This window comes from Cyprinodon variegatus, unplaced genomic scaffold (assembly GCF_000732505.1).
Source record: "Cyprinodon variegatus isolate N-32 unplaced genomic scaffold, C_variegatus-1.0 Scaffold306, whole genome shotgun sequence".
In the NCBI taxonomy this organism is placed as follows: domain Eukaryota; kingdom Metazoa; phylum Chordata; class Actinopteri; order Cyprinodontiformes; family Cyprinodontidae; genus Cyprinodon; species Cyprinodon variegatus.
In genome coordinates, this window is record NW_015150759.1 from 853,322 (window position 1) to 872,115 (window position 18,794).

The window sequence follows — 18,794 nt, forward strand, 5'->3', positions numbered from 1 at the left end:
GCACAGGTATTGGGTATCGGGGCCAAAAAATGGCATCGGCACAACACTACTATATAAGGTAATGGTTTGTAAAAAATTGAAGCAAAAAAACAAAACAAAAACAAAAAAAATGACACAAATATTTAAATATGTAGTTTATATTAAGAGATTTTGTTTATCTATTAGGTAAATATTTCCACATTGTTTGAAAATATTTGAGTTCTGAAAGAAAGCAGGTATAGGTTATGCTATTTTTCTTTATCTTGAATGGTAGAGAAATGTCTGTGTTTGTAATATCTAATGTTTTCTCAGATGTTACTTTACAACCAAGAACTTCTAGTTATTTTGGGGAGGTTTAATGTGATTGTTTAACTCAATTTAGTGTATTAGTGAGGGACATAGCAATTCTACATGATTTTTAAACAGTTTTACTGATACAAATAAAAATAAAAAACCCTGCCACGAATCTTGAAAGACTACGTTATAAAAATTTAACTCTGATTTCCGATTATACATAAATGCAGCTTGACGTGTTGTATAAACATTAGCCTGTAGGTGGCTGTAGTGAGCTATAGAGCTGGCTGCAAACATCCGACGAGGAAGACGACGCAGGCGAACAGTTGATCAAGATGGCGGCATTCGGCACAGACCGATGGCTGAATGATTTACCAAACCACATTATTTTCAAAAAGGTACGAGAGAGGTTGGATGCAGATTTCGGGACAAATGAGAGGGAAAGAGCAAAAAATCTGACTTTTTGTTTGGGTGGAGACTTTTTCCTGTGGGACGACCCTGAAGGTGTGTTTTACACCACCAACCTTCGGCAGTTAAACTCCGCAGAACCCGAAAGCAGCGGGAAGTACCAGACGTTGCAGTGCATCAACCCGCCTCTGTTCCAGGTCCGCCATGTGTTGCTGAGCCCCACGCAGCACCACGTCGCGTTGGTCGGTCTCAGGGGGGTTTCGGTCCTGGAGCTCCCTCAGCGATGGGGGAAGAGGTCAGAGTTCGAGGGGGGGCGGGAGAAGATCAACTGCAAGACCATCCCGGTGGCGGAGCGCTTCTTCACCAGCTCCCCGTCAGTGAAGCTCAGACAGGCGGCTTGGTACCCGAGCGAGACCGATGAACCCCACCTGGTGTTACTCACATCCGACAACACCATCAGATTTTACGGGCTGAAGTCGCCCCACACCCCGGCCAAAGTGCTGCCGGTGTCCCAGTCGGAGGATGAGAGCAGCCTCCACCAGCCGGTGAGCTCCTACGCAGCATCTCTGGGAGAAATAGCCGTCGCCTTTGACTTCGGACCGGTTGCCTCCCCTCCTCGGCAGCTGGCCTCACAGTGCTCCAAAAACCAACCTGTTTATCCTCTCTACATCCTCTATGAGAACGGAGAAACCTACGTGAGCTACAGCAGCCAGGCCAACGGGCTCTCTGTCAGTAAACCAGCTGGACCCCTCCCCATGTATCCTGCTGCAGAGGATAACTACGGCTATGACGCCTGTGCCATCCTGTGCCTGCCCTGCGTCCCAAGCATCCTGGTGATCGCCACAGAGACCGGGACCCTCTATCACTGCATAGTCCTGGAGTCTGAGGAGGAGGAAGAGGCTGGAACGGCGGGGAACTGGATCAGAGGCTCGGATTCGGTTCCGGCTCTATATGTGTTCGAATGCGTTGAGCTGGAACTCACGCTCAAAGTGGCGACAGAAGAAGACGAGCCTCAGGAGTTTGATTTTACCTGTCCCATCAGGCTGCACAGAGACCCCCTGTGTGAGCAGAGGTACCACTGCACCCATGAGGCAGGAGTGCACAGCGTGGGGCTCATTTGGCTCAACAAGCTGCAGAAGTTCATCCAGTCAAACGAGGAGGACAAGGACAGTTTGCAGGAGCTGGCTGCAGAGAAGCGTTGCATTGTGGAGCACATACTCTGCACCAAACCTCTGCTGAGCAGCGAGTCTGCTCCAGTCCGGGGCTTTCTGATCGTGTCCGACCTTTCTCTGGGCGCCACCATGATCTGCATCACCGCTAACTATGAGTGTGTCATGCTGCCTCTGCTGAGCTCCATTCGTCCTCCATCTCCTCCGCTTCTTTGTTCCGATCCAAGTTCCAGCTCTGTCAGCTCACCTCTCCGCGGCCTGGCCAATGACTCCTTCGAGCAGCACATTCGCAGAATCCTGGCCAGAAGCTCCACCAACCCCATTGTGCTCAAGGCTGGTGACAAAGAGGCCGCCCCACCACCAGCAGAGTGCCTGCAGCTCCTCAGCAGAGCCACACAGGTGTTCCGTGAGGAATACATCATGAAACAGGACATGGCCCGGGAAGAGATCCAGAGAAGGGCAAAGCTCCTGACGGGTCAGAAGAGCAAGCAGGTGGAAGAGCTGGCTCTGTGCAGGGAGGAGAAGAAGAGTTTAACAGAGAGCGCCGAAAGGTTGGCAGACAAGTACGAAGACGCCAAGTATCGCCAGGAGGCGCTCATGAACAGGGTGAAAAAAGTGCTGTGCAGCCTGCAGAGCCAACTGCCCATCCTGTCCAACAGCGAGAAGGACATGAAGAAGGAGCTGCAGAGCATCAGCGATCAGCTCAAACACCTGGACAACTGCATCAGACAGGTGAACATGAAGATGGAGTATCAGAAGAAGCAGGTGGACAAGGACACGTCTGCATCCAGGGCCACCGTGCAGCTCAACGCTCAGCAGAAGAAGGTGGTCCAGGATGTCCTCAGAGAGCAGGGACAGCAGATCGGAGACATGATGAAGCAGATCAAGGACATTAAAAACCACTTCAGCTTCTAAACTCATTTACAAACTCTTTATTGGTTTGTTTTAGTCACTGAAATTGTCCTTTCTGTTCATTATTGCAGATTTGTTTAACCAAAATATCAGAGAATGACAACCTCCTTTCCTTAAACTTCATATTTCATTTTTGATATTTAGCATAAGTTCCATGTGTTTTTACTTTAATAACTTTCCTAGAACAGAAAGAGAAGCTAATGCATAAACACTCAAAAATGTCTATTTTTGACTTGATTTGTCAACTTAAAAAAAAAAAAGAAAATAAAATGTCATCTATTGATGTTTTTTTCTGTGCTTAATAAGATGTTCATGCTCTCCAGTTCAGATTTGACCATTTGAAGTACAGAAAACCATTATGAGTAATAACTGTGGAGCAATGGTAGGCCGACGGTTCTCTTTAAACTCTGACTTTTTTTCAGGTATCTTCAAAAACTTTAAAAGACTTAAATTTCATCTTAATTTTTAACCCTGGAAAATACTATAATCTATAAATATTTGCCATACTAGGTCTTAAATTACAAATAGTTGTTTCGTAAAAATGTATATTTGCTCATTAATTGCTCTTCCAATCATTTTAAATTGATCAGTTTAGGAAGTTCTTAAATGGACATGTAAGGTTTTTCATTATGGAGGTTTAGGGAATTAATTAAAAAGGGTTTGAAACCTGGGATTTCTGTTGGTGACTAAAGTTCTTTAGAAAACTTGCTGTGTTTTATCAGAAGGTGTTTATTTTGTGTAATAAAAGTATTGGATTCAATCAATTAAAATCTGATGAAGTGCCTTACCATAACATAAGGCAGTCTACAAGATTCACATGTTAGATTTATAAAACATGCAATTGGCATACTATTTAACATGCTTAAGTTCATATAAAAACTTCAGATTATAAGGAAAAATATTTTTGCTTTATGCAATACATATAGCTTCATATTTAAATTGAATTTAAAAATGTCTTGCATTTTAATTATTGAAAATCCATGTCTTTTTGTCACAATAGGCACACCGTTAACTCTAGCTCAATCACTATTTTTATTTCATTGTGTGGATATTAGTCTTTAAAAACATTTTGTTCTGAGACAAGGTTCCTAATTATAAAACTAAATATTTCAAATCTCCTAAATCAGCAAAATATTACTCCAAGTTCGTATGTCTGCTCTGCCTACACTTTCAACATCTGTTCAATAGTTTTTTTTTTACAAATAAAATGCATAATTTTCTATTTTGACTTAAAATCTTATTTTTCAGCATTTGTTTTTTATCTTTGGTTTTGAGCACTTAGACTTTGCAGAGTTTTATAATTGATAATAAAATGCCTTTTTCTTTAAGTCTTAAGTTTATTGGTTTTCCCTCAATGAAAAAAAAGGTTTGAGAAGCAAAGCTTGACAGGAAAAATATCCTTTAATCAGAGTGTGTGCTCTCCATACGTCCAGTTATCTGTATTTAAACATTATGAAAGGTTAAAACTGCATTATATCAAGAACCTGCCTTTAAGATGCAAGATTTTGATTAAAAATGCAAATTTAGTCAACCTTTCACTCTTACTAACTTATCATCCTGTTGTTGAATAGGGGATTAAGCAAAATGATCACATGCATTTAATTCTGTGTGAAAAGTCTATTTTTGCAATAATAAATTTTATATGTTTCCTGTATGTTTAAGAACAAAATTAGCTCTGTGTAGGTATATTTATAGCATATAAAATAAGTATTGAACTGACCATTTTTCTCAGTAAATATATTTCTAGAGGTGCTATTGACATATTCACCAGATGTCGGTAACTATCCATGTAATCCAATCATACAAAGAAATCAAACCATAGATGTCCAGAAATACAAGTGATGTGCAATAAAGGAAAATACACAGGAAAAAAGTATTTAACATATAATGAAATTTATTGAATACTTTGTACAAAAGCATTTGTTGGAAATGACAGCTTCAAGAGAAAGTAGTCGCACTGCTGGGATTTTGGCCCATTCCTCCACACAAACAGTCTTCAAATGTTGAGGGTTTTGTGGGCCTCTTATATGAACTCTGATCTATCATTTTTTTTCCACAAGGGGCAGGATTGCTTTCTAGCTACTTAGATTTCGACTGGTGTCTTGGCCTTCCATGGCTTCTTGCATGTCAGTTTCTTCACACATTCAGTACATTTCCCTGTGCCATTTCACTTTATTGCACATACTTTCTGGACATCTATGGTTTGATTTCTTTGTATGTGTGAATTGCATGGATTGTTACCAACATCCGGTGAAAATGTCATGTCAACAGCACCTCAAGAAATATATTGAGAAAATGATGGCATGTTCATTACTTATTTCACCTGCTGCATATGAGCAACGGTTAACTATGATGGAGTCCATGTTTAAAACTGCAGTGAGGCCAGATTTGCTTTGAATTATCTTTTATTCCCAAAGAGAGCATGCATCCATTATGGGTTTCCATCAACATAGCCTCACATTAGGGGAACTGCTGCAGCTCAGATGGATTTGTCATTACTATGCTGACACTGCTCAACATGCCCCATGATCACACTGAAGAATTTAGTTACCACCGGTGTAGAGCTTGTTCAAGAGTGGAAGCAAGTGGTTTCGGATGCAACTAATTAGAATAGAAAATTCCTTTATTGTCCCACATGATGAGGTTGAGACCATCCTTTGATAACAGCCATGTGTTTTATCCTTCCATTTTCTGACCCCAAGTGGGGTCGCAAGGGGTGCTGGTGCCGTTAACCAGCTCTCTGCGGGCGAGAGGTGGGATCCACCCTGGACAGGTTGCCAATCCATCGCAGGGCCACACAGAGACAAACAGAAAAAACAACCATTCATGCACACACTCACACCTAAGGAGAACTGAGAGAAGCCAATTAACCTATCTTTTGGACTGGAAAACCCATGCATGATCAGGGAGAACATGCAAACTGGGACAGGAATCAAACCCACAACCTTCTTGCTGCAAGGCAGCAGTGCTTCCCATTGCGCCACTCAGAAAAATGTAAATGGTAAACAGAACCCTAATGAAAAAATATTTTCAATAACTACCCTAGGATAAAGATTGGCTGGTTTTCAGCAGTGCCAGAATTTAAGCAACTTATAACTAATATTTGTGATGATTTTATCATTTTCTTTATATTCTTAAGACAGCGACGGTTAATTAGATGAATATTTTCATTAAAAATATGGAAATTAATCATAAGAATAATTTTCTTACTAAATACACCTTAACACCTGATTGGTTAACCTGCCATCTCATCTGGAAAAGGAAGGTTAAAGTGCAGAGATAGTCTCACCCTCTGACTGTGATATATGAGTCTGACAATTAAAAAAAAAACATTCCTTTCATAAAACACATGGAGACAGCAAAAGTATGCCTCAGTCACAGGTTTATAATATGAAATAAAAATCCCAATATTTAAATGAAATTAGCATCATAAATAATTTTTTTTAGATTCATTTAAAATTAATGAGGAAAAACTACAGAAATAACAGCTATTTATATGAAGTTTTCTTTTAAAAACAATAAAAATGATAAAACAGCTCTTATTATAATATATGATGATTAAATAACCTTTGTTTTAACATATAATTTATTTAAGGCAACTATTGTTTTTTTCTGAATAAAACATTTTAATATTTGTTAAGTTGAGTTACTTTTGGGTTTCCATAAAGCATCTGACTATAAACCCTGTGTGGTTTAAAGGACTCAGCCGAAGACGAAGAGTTTTTCCAGTATCAGCTTCTCACAAAACGTTGAGGTTATGATTTCCCAGCGTTAAGGTGTTATGCGACTACAAAAAAGATCATGGGGAAATCAATCAAATAAAAAATAAATAAATAAAATACTGATGAATTCTAAGCATGACTATAAAATAATCAGGAGATGATATCCAGCAAAGTCAGAGAGTTCTGTAGGAATGAAGAAGAAGCATTGCTGAAAAAGAGCCATTAAAAGATGAAGGTTAATTTTTTTCACAGTAACCTCCAAACATGCAAAACAAATCTGTTGATTTGAAAGTACTTTTTTCTGATTGTACAGCTGGAAAACAGTAAACCTTCTGCCACCAGATGTCCCTCCTTCTCCACAGCAGATGATCAGAGCTTTAAGTCTACCTCAGCTTCTCCCAGTGAGGAATCCCCCACATGTTCTCCTCCCTGTGACGTAGCAGAGGAGACCCCGGTTTTGTTGAGTAAGGTCTGCTGTTGGGGGATCTCTCATGTGGTGGGGGTCATCTGCTGGAATCTGCTTCTGTCCCTCAGTTTCTCCCTCTGTAACTCTGGCTGAGCTGTAATGTTTTTCTAAGCAGCGAACATGTTCAAATGATTTATGACTCATTTCAGCCTAAGTTTTGGAACGGGCAAGTATTGTTTAAACTACCATGGTGATTTTTTTTTTCATTCTGCTTTCTAAACATGCTGTGGCTTTAAAGTACACAAACAAGCAGAGTTTATGACCATATAAGGTTTTTTTTTGTGTTATTGTTGGTGGATTTTCGTTTGTTTTACACATTACCTCAGATTTTCCTTTTTAAAAGCACAGTAGAGGGTGCGGTGTTCTGCAGAACTTCCACACAGAACCGTCAAATAGGGAAATCTTTCATAAAGGTACAGTGTTAAGCTACTGGGGAAGGTTAGCAGACCCTAGGAAAGGAGATATTAATAACCCTCAGGACCAGCCCACCACATTCTTCACATGTGAGTCACTGTAAGCCAGAGAGCACGGAGGAAAGGACTGTATCGCCTGTTTCTCATTTGTGTTTCTTTCCACGCAGGAGTGGAACGAGGAGGCGTCGAGGCCTCCCCGTCATTAGGAAACCTCAGAAAACCTCGTGGCTTTCCACGGGATCCTCGCCTATTGCTCATACTTCCAATGTTTATGCCAAATAAGCTTTAAAAAAATAAGAAAAATTGAACAAGCGAGAATGTTAGATGAGAGGGAGCAAATGGAGTATGTAAGAGGGAGTAAAGCCTTCAGATGGCAGGAGTTAGAGGGGAGAGAGGCCTGGAAAATGGTGGTATGGGGACTTGGCAGCGGAGGGAGTGAGTCACTGTTTATCTGGCCTGTCACCAGGAGACAGAGAGAGCTTGATAGAAAAATAAAAAAAATCCTCTCCGCTTGGTTTCTTGCTCTTTAGCCCATATTATCCACTGTTTCTTGCATAAGTATTCAAGCTCACTTGCCCTTTATAAAATCACAGAAAGACCTTCAAACAGGATTTAAAGCAAGGAGCCTTTTGGTGCAAAACAGCTGCACAGCCCAAAATGTAAATCACACTCTTGCAATTTCTATTTAAATAAAAAAGATTAGTGTTGGTCTTTTGCGAAAAAAAGAAAGAAAATCAAGAATAAACATCAAGGTTTGTATTTGTACTATTAAAACAAACAAAAGGCTCAATATGTGTGAATACTTTAACTCAAGGAAGAAAAAAACGTCACAGTTGCAGAACTTTAATTGTTTGCATTAATAGTTACCATACAAAGATTTTGTGGAGCAGTGTACAGTAGTCAGTTATTTATCAGTCTTTCAGTCTTTATCTCAGCATGTAATGTTCTTATATGCAACTTGCTCCTGCACATTAACATGAAAAGCAACAGTTAAGATAAAAAAAATACATACATTTTGCATAAAACCATGGAAGGGATCAAAACGGTATTAGACATGAGCTGCTTCTTTGTATTGAAAATACTATAAACAATCCAGTGAGCTAAGCTGGTCAGGCCTGAGAAGACGTGAAGAAAAAGAGATGTAAAGAAAAAATTACTTTCAACTAAAATTCCTACTACAGAAGGTGCCCTCTACATGTAAGGATTATATTAACATTTCTTTTCTGATAAGAGCCCACTCATCTGTCATAACAGACGCATTTTTAAAAGCTCATCATAAAAAAAAGAAATTTTCCAAGCATAAGAGAGAAAGCTCCATAACTTGGTCGCTTGTAGGAAGTCTGGGTAACATCAAGCTTAAATAAAATCACTTCAGCTGGGAAACAGTACAGTCAATTTAAGGGAAATTATACAGTACTGTGCAAAAGTTTTAGACACCAATTTATTTATATTTTGCTACCAAGCAGTCGTTTTTAAAAAATGGTCGGACTAAGATTCAGGGTGTTCCCCACCAGGTCTCTGAACCTGTCATATAGATCCAAACCACGCCAGAATCAAAATAAAATAAAAACATATTTTAAGATGCCGTTTCTCTGCTTTAATATCTTTTTTTAGTTAGTTCTTGCACTCTTTCCTTTTATTCCAGTTTTTTTTTTTTCTTGCACAAACGATGCAGTGCATGCTGTTATGGTCATACTTTAAAAAGCAAGACAAGAAACTGATTAAATTCACTTTAAAAGATAAAAAGAAACTCTGAACTTTTAGAAGATGCATCTTAGAAAAAAGGGGTGGTTTCAAACGTTTGCACAGTAATGTAGACGGAAGTTGAGGAAGTGAGAGTGAATACAAAGAGTAACAAGAGAGTGCCAGCTATAGGAGAAGAATCCTCTGACCCTCTGGGGTGCGTCTAGGCGTCAGAGCCCTTCTGCCTGCGTTTGGAGGGCGGGATCAGACGGGTGGGCAGCTCAGGAGGCAATCCATGGCCCTCCAGCTTCACCTCAATCAGATGGCTCGCCAGGGCAAATTCCTCATCATCCAGCATGCCGTCACGGTCCACATCTGACAGCTTCCAGATGCGACCCAGCACAGAGTTGGGCAGGCGGGTGCTCACCATCCAGTCCTTGGCCTTGGTGCCGCTCAGCTTGCCCTCATTGGGAGCAAGGTTGTAGAAGATCTCATCATACTTGGGCTTGTCTTTCGTCACCACCCAGTCCTCCTCCTCCTCGCATCCCTCTCCGTTCTCCTCAGCAAACGGGTCGCCTTCTGTGAAGGGCCCAACCCGGGTCCCCAGGAAGGCTCCGCCCTGCACACCGGGTTGATCTCCTGCCTCCAGCTCCTCCTGGCGCAGCAGGGGCATCAGTTTGGCAATGTCAGAGGAAAGCAGCTCGTCCAGGGCCACCATCAGGTTTGGCTTGAGAGTTTTGAACTTGGTGAAATCATGAGCCATCAGTTGTTCCTTTAAGAATGTAACAGTAAACATATATATTAGCCTGTAAACTCACAATAGGTGAACATTTTAACATTTCTTTCCTTTTAAAACTAGAAAATTCAGTTGAATTTAATCTGGTAGAACAACAGGAAGAGGCACATAATTTGTGTCAAGTGGAAGTAAAATGAAAACCCAAGCTAATTTGTGGTCTAATCCAAGCAATATGAGAGACAGCGGTGTTAGGATGAACACCTGGAACAAACCATCAGCACCGGTAGCTTTTCCTCCCTTAGTACAGAGGGGATGTGTAGAAATAATGGGAAGAAATGTGGCACCAAATCAATGTTAGAAGCTAAAAAAGGATTGCATAAGGTTGACCTTTCAGCAGGAAAACCCTAAACATGCATTCAGAGTGACAATCAAATGGTTTAAACCAGTTGATTTCAAACTTTTCATGATACAGCAAATTAATTCTTATGCTGAGAAAAAAAAGGTGGAAAAATTCCCAGTGTAAATATCTTTGGCTAAAGAATGTTTTTTTAGATATAGAAAGTTTTCCGACAAAATTTTCTTTTATCATATCTACCATGCTCTTATTCTGCTACTCAACAACTTAATACAATTTACTAGTATAATTCATATTATATAGTGTCACTTTATATAGTGGCAACATTTTATGAAAATGCTGCACTTTTTTCTTTCTCAGATTATCATAGAGCTGCAGAAAAAGAAATCCACAAACACTTGCTCCAAGTTTTTGTTTGCCCAGATGAGGTTATTTAGTTAGTTTGGTATTTAATATCCAAAATGTTGAAGTAAAAATATTTTCAGATAACTGTTAAAAGAACTTTGCTGTTTCACAGCACAGCTGGCAATCTTTATTATTGTTTAGATGGTGATTTTTTTTATTTTATTTTTAAATCTTTGCCTTTATCTAGTCTTTTTTTCTCTCATATTACCTTCATGGGAAGAAGACAGACATTTAAAGACTTTTAACAGAGCAAAAACTCGACAAAAATCAATTAATCTAAACCAGCTAATCAGAAAGAAAAAAACAAATCTAAAAAAATCTTGGAAACTTTTTCCTTATAAAAGAAAAAGGTGTGGTATTGCTTTGTTGATGTAATCGTCTGTTTTTCTACTAAAGTAGAATACCTTGTTCCATTAGAAATACAAGGCTGGCAGGTAAAAATAAAGTGATTTAAATTTTATTTTAAAGTTCCTTAAATGAGTGCAAAATATCCTGAAAGTAATTTCAAATGGACCATCTTGGCCGACATGACTATGATCTAGATCTAGATGAAAGCAAATTCAGAATGTAGCAATGTATTAGAATGGCCATGTCAAAGCCCTGCGCTGAAAACATGACATAATCTGCATTAATCCCCAAATGCTTTCCATACAAACAGATTTGAGTTTGAGCCGTTTTCTTTTTAAAGAACAAAACAATAAAAAGAATTGTGCAGAGCAAGTAGACCTGTACCCCAAAGTCTTGCAGCCCTGACTTCAATAAAACAAAGTATTGACTAAATTGAGCTGAACACAGAGGAAAGCCAGATTATAGATCAAGTATTTAGAAAACCATAATTTTTCTTCCATTTCCCAAATATGCTCCTACCTCTGTTGGCCTTTCAGATAAACTCCAAATACAATACACTGATGTACGTCACTGTAAATGGGCTAAAGTTAAAGGAGTGTGAATACTTTAATCTACCGTAAATGCCTAGAGCATTTACGGTAGATTAAAGGAGATGTGGATATATAAGATATATAAGAGCTTTGACTGACCTGCATCTTAGCACAATCTGGGAAATCCCCGGCAGAAATGTTGTGCTGCAGCTGGATCTTTGTGAAAATGACTGGCAGCTGATAGATGAGATTCTTCTTCTTATTGTCCTTCCTGAAGACAGATGGCATCTCCTGCTTCAGGTAGCTGATGATGTGGGCATGAACCTGCAGGAGGAAAAGCCCGGTTATGACATCGTTTCAGGCGAGTGGTTGGAGTTTGCCTGGAACATCCAGGTTACCTACCCTGACCAGACGCGCCCTCTTTACCAGGTCGTTGAGCTTGCGTAGAGCCGCATTGCGAGGAAGGTTTTGGATGTCAGCGAACAGATCCTCCTCCTCCAGCTCAAACAGCTTACGGTTATCAGGGACCAGCAGTGGTTCTGACCAGAAGGAGCCAATGTAGACGCGCAGAACCTCTGGGGTGCCGAACACCTTCCCCAGGGACCACATGAGCGCTCCGTACACTCTCATCAGCTGCTGGGTGCCCACCATGTCAGCTTTGTTGAGCACCACCCGCAGCTTGTCCTCGTTGCCCTTCAGAGCCCCGATGGCCTCAGAGAACTCATCAGAGATCTCCAGTTTGTGGGCGTCAAACAGCAGGATGATGCGGTCTACACGCTCTGCAAACCAGCGCAGCACAGCGGGGAAGTCATAACCTGGTTGAACAGAGGAGAAAAACAGAGATGATTGACACAGATAACCCCGTCTTATCTATATCTGCACATCCCCTGCAGCTGTACTTTTAAGTGTTGAAATAATTTCAACCATTGTTTAACAGCTTTTACTTTTCTTTTCTTTATCTTTCATTCGCTTCTCATTCTTTATCAGTTTTTTTGTGCATTGTGTGGCTAATAAAGCAAAAGAACAGATTGGGATGTTTCAGGAAAGGCGTGAGAATGCAAAATATTAAAAAAGCGGTTTTATATAACAAATTAAATACTAGATTCCTGCAGTTTTAGGCTGAAGGAGGAAAATCCTCATGTGCTCTGCATGGTTTCCACCAAACTTTGCTTTTAAAGTAAGCTCACATACCTGTATTTTGATCTACAGTCTGAATGACAATATTCCATGGTCTTATGGTTCATCCTGAAGCAACTTTACAAATTAAAAGTGAAAATTTATTCTGGAAACTCTTCCAAACCAGCAGAATAAGTCTTTGTCAAAATCTAACCCCATTGATTTTATGATAAAAATGCCCTTGAGTTCATTAAGTGGCTTACTAGGTTTAAAAAACAAAGGAAATGACTGAAAGAATTGTGTTATATTTGTAGTTTAGCCTGGCATACAAAGATGCCACCTTTATGTTGTTTCAGAAAATCATTTGAAACAAACATGATGAACTGTGATTATTTCACACACTTGAAAATATTTATTTTGCAAAATCAAGATTTTGTGTGTTGGCGTCCTGCAGAGTCCCTTGAGGGACTCCACATCCGATGAGAAAAAAATAACCTAAACCAAAATGTGCATGAAGCCTGTAGAGTCGGAGATTAAGTTCTTGGGTTTTCTTGCATTATATGTGTTGGTGTTAGAATCTTGAGGGTTCCTTTTCTCCTCAGGAGCCACCCTCCTGCATGTTGAAGGAGTTTATTATCTTCCACACACCTGACTTAAGTAACGGGATAATTAACAGGAATTGCAATTAATTGGTTCAGGTATGTAGGAGCAGAGATCAATCTAAAACATGCTGGACATCCGGTCCTGAAGTCCAGGGTTAAAGACACCTGCTCTCAAGCTATTACTGATGTCTTTCCATCTTAGCATTGTGTTGAAAAACACCCGTACTTCTGAGAACATGCAACTTTTTCCCAGCTTTTTATTTACATTATACTGGCAGGAGTACAGAGCAACAAAATTAACTCTGTGAGTTGCTCCCTTGGTGACCAGTGGGCTGCCACTGTGCAGCACGTATGGAGCAGTATGGGGTTAAGGGTCTTGCTCAGAGACCCAGAGTGGCAGTCTGTGGGAGTGGGGCTTTAACTCAACCTCAGGATTCCAAGGTCTATGCCCTAACCACTAGGCCGCCACTCCCCCTGATATATAACATCCCAAATTAAATCCTTTAAAGCTGGCTAGCTTTATCCAGCAGCTGGCTAGCTCAAGTGGCAAGTCACCTGTCCTGCAAACAGGAGGTTTGAATTCCCCGCCCTAGGTGGGGGGAATGAGCCGTCAGTGTGATCCTTAGGCAAGACCCTTCACGCTAATGAAGGGTCTTGCCTTAGACAATAAAAAGCTGGGAGAAAGAAAGAAGCAGCAGGATCTTGCTTAGTTTTCTACATTAGTGTCCAAATAAGTTCCTAATTTGGTTTTCTCAGCCACCAGTATCTTTTATCTAAGGCTGGTGGATTTCATTACTGGTCTCTCTGCAGAATGGGTTAACATAAAGGGTTACAAGATGGAGATGATGGTAGAAATTTCCCAACAGAGCATTCTTCCAGAAGTGCTGACAGAAAGTCTGTATCTGTTCTTGATTATGAATTTATGGGTGCTTGATGTGCTGCAGGGATGTTTGTGAGTCCTGCTGCCAAGTGTTATTTGTGACGGAGCGAACCGGTCCCATGAGTTAGCTGGGTGGGGTGAGGAGATGAGTTCATGAAGTGATGATCATGGATGCCTCTTTCTCTGGTCAGGCCCTCCTGACCTCTCCTCACCTTTGTGTCCCCTCTCACCTCGGCTTACTCTCTGCTTGGCGCCGGACAGGATCCCCGGTGTGTCGATGATGCTGATGCTCTCCAGGACCTGGTTGGGCATCTGGGCACACTGAAATCTAGGATATCCATCCACAGGCAGGAGAATAAGTCAAATCAATGGAAATAAAATTATTTAACAGCTATTTGTTGGAAAAATTAAAAAAAAGGAATAGTGGAGCTGCAAAAATTTATATTTGAATGGAAATAAGTCAGTGTGATTGAAAGAATCCCCCCACACACACACACCCATCAGCCCATTGTGTGATGGCTGGCCTCGCTCTGCTCTGGGCTTCCTGAAGGAAAATGACCATTACTGCCAGAATCAAACAATAAGATCTGCTAACGATCTGTGGCTAAGAACAACAACCCTACTTCCTGCTGTTTAAGAGCTTAACGGGCCCCACTGGTTCCCAAGACAGGAAGTCAACGCAAAAGGAGACACTGATTAGTTCACAAACACGACCCTGATGGAAAACTCGCATCAGACTGCGCTCCCATTAGCAGGATCTCTGCAGGTTCCTGTGACGTCATTCTGCTCTCCTGTGAGCAACATACCACGGTTCCTTTTTTTTATTTAACAGTTGACATGACAGGCTGGCAGCTCAGCAGATGAGTTTGGGTGGAGACAACTTCAAGATCGCTCCATTCTTTCTCTCTTGAAGTCTAACTTTAAATATTTGTAATTTCCCCTCCGGGGCTGCGCAGGCCTTTGACCTTGTCTTTTAAATTGTGTGCTCTACAGTTCATGTCTGCGTACATTCTCTTTCATCACCCACTCGGGTCAAGTCGCTCCCTCATTTTCTGCTTTTCCACAAATAAGGCAGAGAGCCTCCTCTCTCTGAAATTTGGCACAAACTCTTGAAATTCCAAAGAGCTAAAACACTTTCCACAAGCGCTCTCACTCTTTCCCTCTTTTCCCCTTACACAGTCTGTTCATTCCTAGTGGATATATCACTGACTCCCTCCCTTATAGTGGAAATGTAACAAGACCCTGAGAATAACCCTCCAAAAAACTCACCTGTTGAGGAAAGTGTTTCCAAACGGGTTGAGTTTACGAAATGGCTTGTTGGGGTCTACGATGAGGGCATTCCCAGGAATAACACCCTCCACCTCTCCATGCATGATAGCAGTAAAGCAGTCAGTGGTGGGTTCAGGACCCACCCTGCTCCCAGGAATGTCCTGCTCCAGTAGATACCTGTCAATCAGATGCATTTAAGTGTTTATAACAGGTTGGTCCTCATAGAGAAAATACAGTGTCTTAACTTTTGCACTTTTACACATATTAGAACTACAAATTTTACTGAATTAATGCGATAGACCCACGCAAAACATGTGCATCCATCAAGAGATTAGTTTTATTTTTTTTCTTAAATATTTATGCAAGTAATAAATTTTACTACAGTTTATAGCTGCTGTTCTTTTGGTGCATATCCACATGCCACATCCTTAGACGTCTGCTCATTCCAATTTACAGAATTGCTCAAGCTGAGTCAGATGGGATTAAAACCACATGTGACCAAAAATGTTGCCAAAGATAAAAGAAATGCATTAAGGTCTGCACTTTGACTGGACCATTCAAACACATATGAACTATTTAATTGTTGCTGTGAATGTTTTCAACCCGGAAGATGAAGCTTTATTGCAGTTTTGTGCAATCTTAAGTCTAACTAACACAAGAAAAGCACAATCACAGCATGATGCTACCATTACCATGCTTTGTCACAGCAATGGTGTGCAGAGGAGGATATCCAGCCTCAATTTTCCTTCAAATATAGTGTTTTGTGCCCAATAAAAATGTACAATGTTGGTCACTCTCCCTGACATGTTAGTTGTGTCCTTTGTGTGGCTCACAGTGAACTTTAAACAAGAAATATGGATTTCTTTTAACAATGTCTCGTCGTTCTTCCATTAAGGCTAGATCTGTAGAAAGTAAAACTATCATCTCTGATCGGCCTACATATTCCTGCTGATGAGGATTTTCCCCTCAGCATTATACTGTCAACACTATGTTTCATTCTGGGTTTTTGTTTTCAGGAGGCTTTGCATGCAGGCCATAGGGATCCCCTTTTGATCCAGTCTAAAGAAGGTAGCTTCTTCAAGCCTTCTTATGGCATAAATGCAATCCAACAGTTGTCCTGTTGCTCATGCCTGTGCATTGGATCTCTCCATTTACACCCTGCTATATTTTGAGAAGATGGATGGTAGGTATATCTGTTAGATACTCAAAGCTTTGGATATTGGTTTATAACCTTACCATGCTTTATAACAATAAACTTCATTACACACTGCTGCAATGTTTACAAATGATTCTTTTTGAGGTTTGGTTTACATTTTACCTAGGAGTATCAGTTTAAATGGCCGTGATAAACCAAATGAATGCCATGTTTTTCATTTAATATATTCTAAAACAACACTTTAAGTGGGTCCGTTACATAAAATCGCCCCAAACTATGTTTGAACTATGTGGTTTCTAGGAGTGAAAAATGCCAAAATTTTTGGAAAACTCTAGATTTACAAACAGCTCAATCAAACAAGTGCACCTATAGAGTCTTACTTGATGAATGTTGTCTTTCCAGTGGAGTACTGTCCCACGACCAGAACCATGGGCTTGTTGTCAAAGTCTGCATCTTCCAGACTGAGGGAGTGGAAGTCATGGAAACCATAGTACTGCTCCAGAGGCAGCAGCTTCTTACGGTACAAAGACTTCAGCCCCTCCGTCACAGTGCGAATCACCTCAGGCGCCTTCTTTACATTTTTACGCCCCCAGCGTGACATGTTTGATGACTAATGAGATAATTTTGCTATAGAAATCAGCTTCAGGGATGCTTGTTGTTTGGACCTGCAATTCCTGTATGTAGACCAGGGAAAGCCTTCAGGTGTTTCCTGTATTTATGTGAAGGGTGCTCGCTTTGTCCTTGAGATGGCTTTTGTATGCAGCGATGATAGGGTTTTCCCTGGAAAGTGGTACCAACGCTGACAACCTTTAGCTCCTGAAATATTGACCAAAGAAAGAAGGCAGGTAAAACAATTATATGGAAATAGGGAATCTGATTAAGACATTGAGGGGATTTTTTATGTCCCTGCAGCTGGTGGTGAAATCCTGCCAAAGCTTAAGGTAAGGTTCTGAAATCTAAAGCAAAGGAAAAAAAAAATAGACCACCAAGAGACTGTTCAGTTTTGTCAGTGCACGCCTGGAAAAAAATGTGTGTTCTCTCTGGAAAATCTTTCAAACCAGACTCCAATGTTAGGATTTGCAAATTAACTCATTTCTTTACAGTAAAATGATTAAGAAGGTCCTTTTATCTCCTGCTTTTTCCACAAACATGTGCATAGAGAGTTCATGTCAGAAGAGGCAGCTTTTCACACGGAAAACCAGATTTCACCCTCAAGTCATGATCTTTTGACTGCAGTTTACATAAACAGAAGCTCTAGGTTGAGGACTGAAGCCTGAACTCGTTATAGAAGCAGAGCTGGACGAAGGCGGAGAGGTGAGATACATGTCAGCAGGTAACGGCTCATCTGTGGAGAACTTTTTTTCTTTTTTTAACTCTAAGCAGTGCTGGGTAATAAAACTAAACAGCCCAGAGGAGAACGAGGTAGACAGTTCTGACATGTCACAAGACCACTGTGGAAAGAGTCAAAATGGCGAACTGTTGAGAGACATTGAATATTGCCATCACATACACACAGGCTCTGTGAACACCAAGCATAGCTTTAACAGTCCTGTTTGAAACATTATGTTTGGTTAAGGCTCTGGGATCGGTTTATTGAGCTAAATAATGAGGGAAAATACCTTGTGGCTTTTAAAACCACAATTGCCACATGTTAGAATTTAAAACAAAAAAACTAGTTAAAGCGTGCTGGAACAAACAAATACTACTTTAATGCTTTTAACATTTAGAAATGGATTAAAAAAGTCCTGTTGCAATTAAAAGAGTGATGTTACACTTTAGTAGAAAAAAAGGGTTACTGATAGATACAAAGTTTAAAGAGTTGAATTTACCAAGTCGATGTAGATTCTTCCTAAAGCACCTTGATCTCTGCGGTCTCGCCCTCAGGAGCCTGGAAAATATTTTGACTCAAACACACAAGAGTCCGTCTTGCAGGAGCTGCTCCTACATGTATGGGTGTACCTCCAGCAGCAAATAGGAGCCCTCTGTGGAGCGGCAGCACGGCTAGATTACAGAGGATCCTTCTCTTCCAGGGTTTTAATACATTTCAGATGAGCTCTGGATCTACTTGCTGGAAAAAACACAAGGCAAACACTCTCTGAGGGATTTTTTTTTTCTCTCCCTTTCCTTGCTTTTTTGAGTTTGATAGACCCTCCTACTCCTCTTTCAGGGATGCCCAGCAGTACTGTGGGCACTGAAGATAGTGTGTCTGCAGAGGGATGAGCTGAGGAGTGACCAGAAGGCGTGGATCTTCTGAATGGGGAGGGAGGGGGGGTTACTTGGGTGGAGTTTTTTTTTTTTCTCAAATGATACATCCATGAGCATATTTCAAATCATATGACCTCAGACAGCCG

At 40.7% G+C, this 18,794-nt stretch overlaps 2 protein-coding genes across 3 annotated transcripts; one reads left to right on the forward strand and one right to left on the reverse strand.

Moving 5' to 3' along the window:
* Window positions 1-575: 575 nt before the first annotated feature.
* Window positions 576-4,039, forward strand: nup88 (nucleoporin 88kDa). Its single transcript, XM_015384195.1, has one exon. The coding sequence runs from the start codon at window positions 609-611 to the stop codon at window positions 2,763-2,765; it is 2,157 nt and encodes a 718-aa protein (XP_015239681.1). The 5' UTR covers window positions 576-608; the 3' UTR covers window positions 2,766-4,039.
* Window positions 4,040-8,190: 4,151 nt separating this feature from the next.
* On the reverse strand, window positions 8,191-18,640 carry ehd2 (EH domain containing 2). Of its 2 annotated transcripts, none has more exons than XM_015384173.1 (7): window positions 18,273-18,640; window positions 16,824-17,259; window positions 15,288-15,464; window positions 14,231-14,346; window positions 11,823-12,235; window positions 11,580-11,744; window positions 8,191-9,818 (listed from the first exon to the last, which is right to left on the reverse strand). In XM_015384173.1, exons 2-7 carry the CDS (start codon window positions 17,042-17,044, stop codon window positions 9,270-9,272), a joined length of 1,641 nt encoding a protein of 546 aa, XP_015239659.1. In that variant the 5' UTR covers window positions 17,045-17,259; window positions 18,273-18,640; the 3' UTR covers window positions 8,191-9,269. The 2 variants fall into 2 exon arrangements, with proteins under 2 accessions (XP_015239659.1, XP_015239660.1); XM_015384174.1 differs by having other exon boundaries at window positions 14,249-14,346; window positions 18,273-18,638.
* Window positions 18,641-18,794: the final 154 nt, after the last annotated feature.

Coding starts and splice junctions, on each gene's coding strand:
- nup88 (XM_015384195.1), top strand. CDS start 609: ATGGCGGCATTCGGCACAGACCGATGGCTGAATGATTTACCAAACCAC.
- ehd2 (XM_015384173.1), bottom strand. CDS start 17,044: ATGTCACGCTGGGGGCGTAAAAATGTAAAGAAGGCGCCTGAGGTGATT. Junction 14,347..15,287: donor GGAAACACTTTCCTCAACAG/GTGAGTTTTTTG, acceptor TGGATATCCTAG/ATTTCAGTGTGCCCAGATGC. Junction 9,819..11,579: donor CAGATTGTGCTAAGATGCAG/GTCAGTCAAAGC, acceptor ACATTCTTAAAG/GAACAACTGATGGCTCATGA.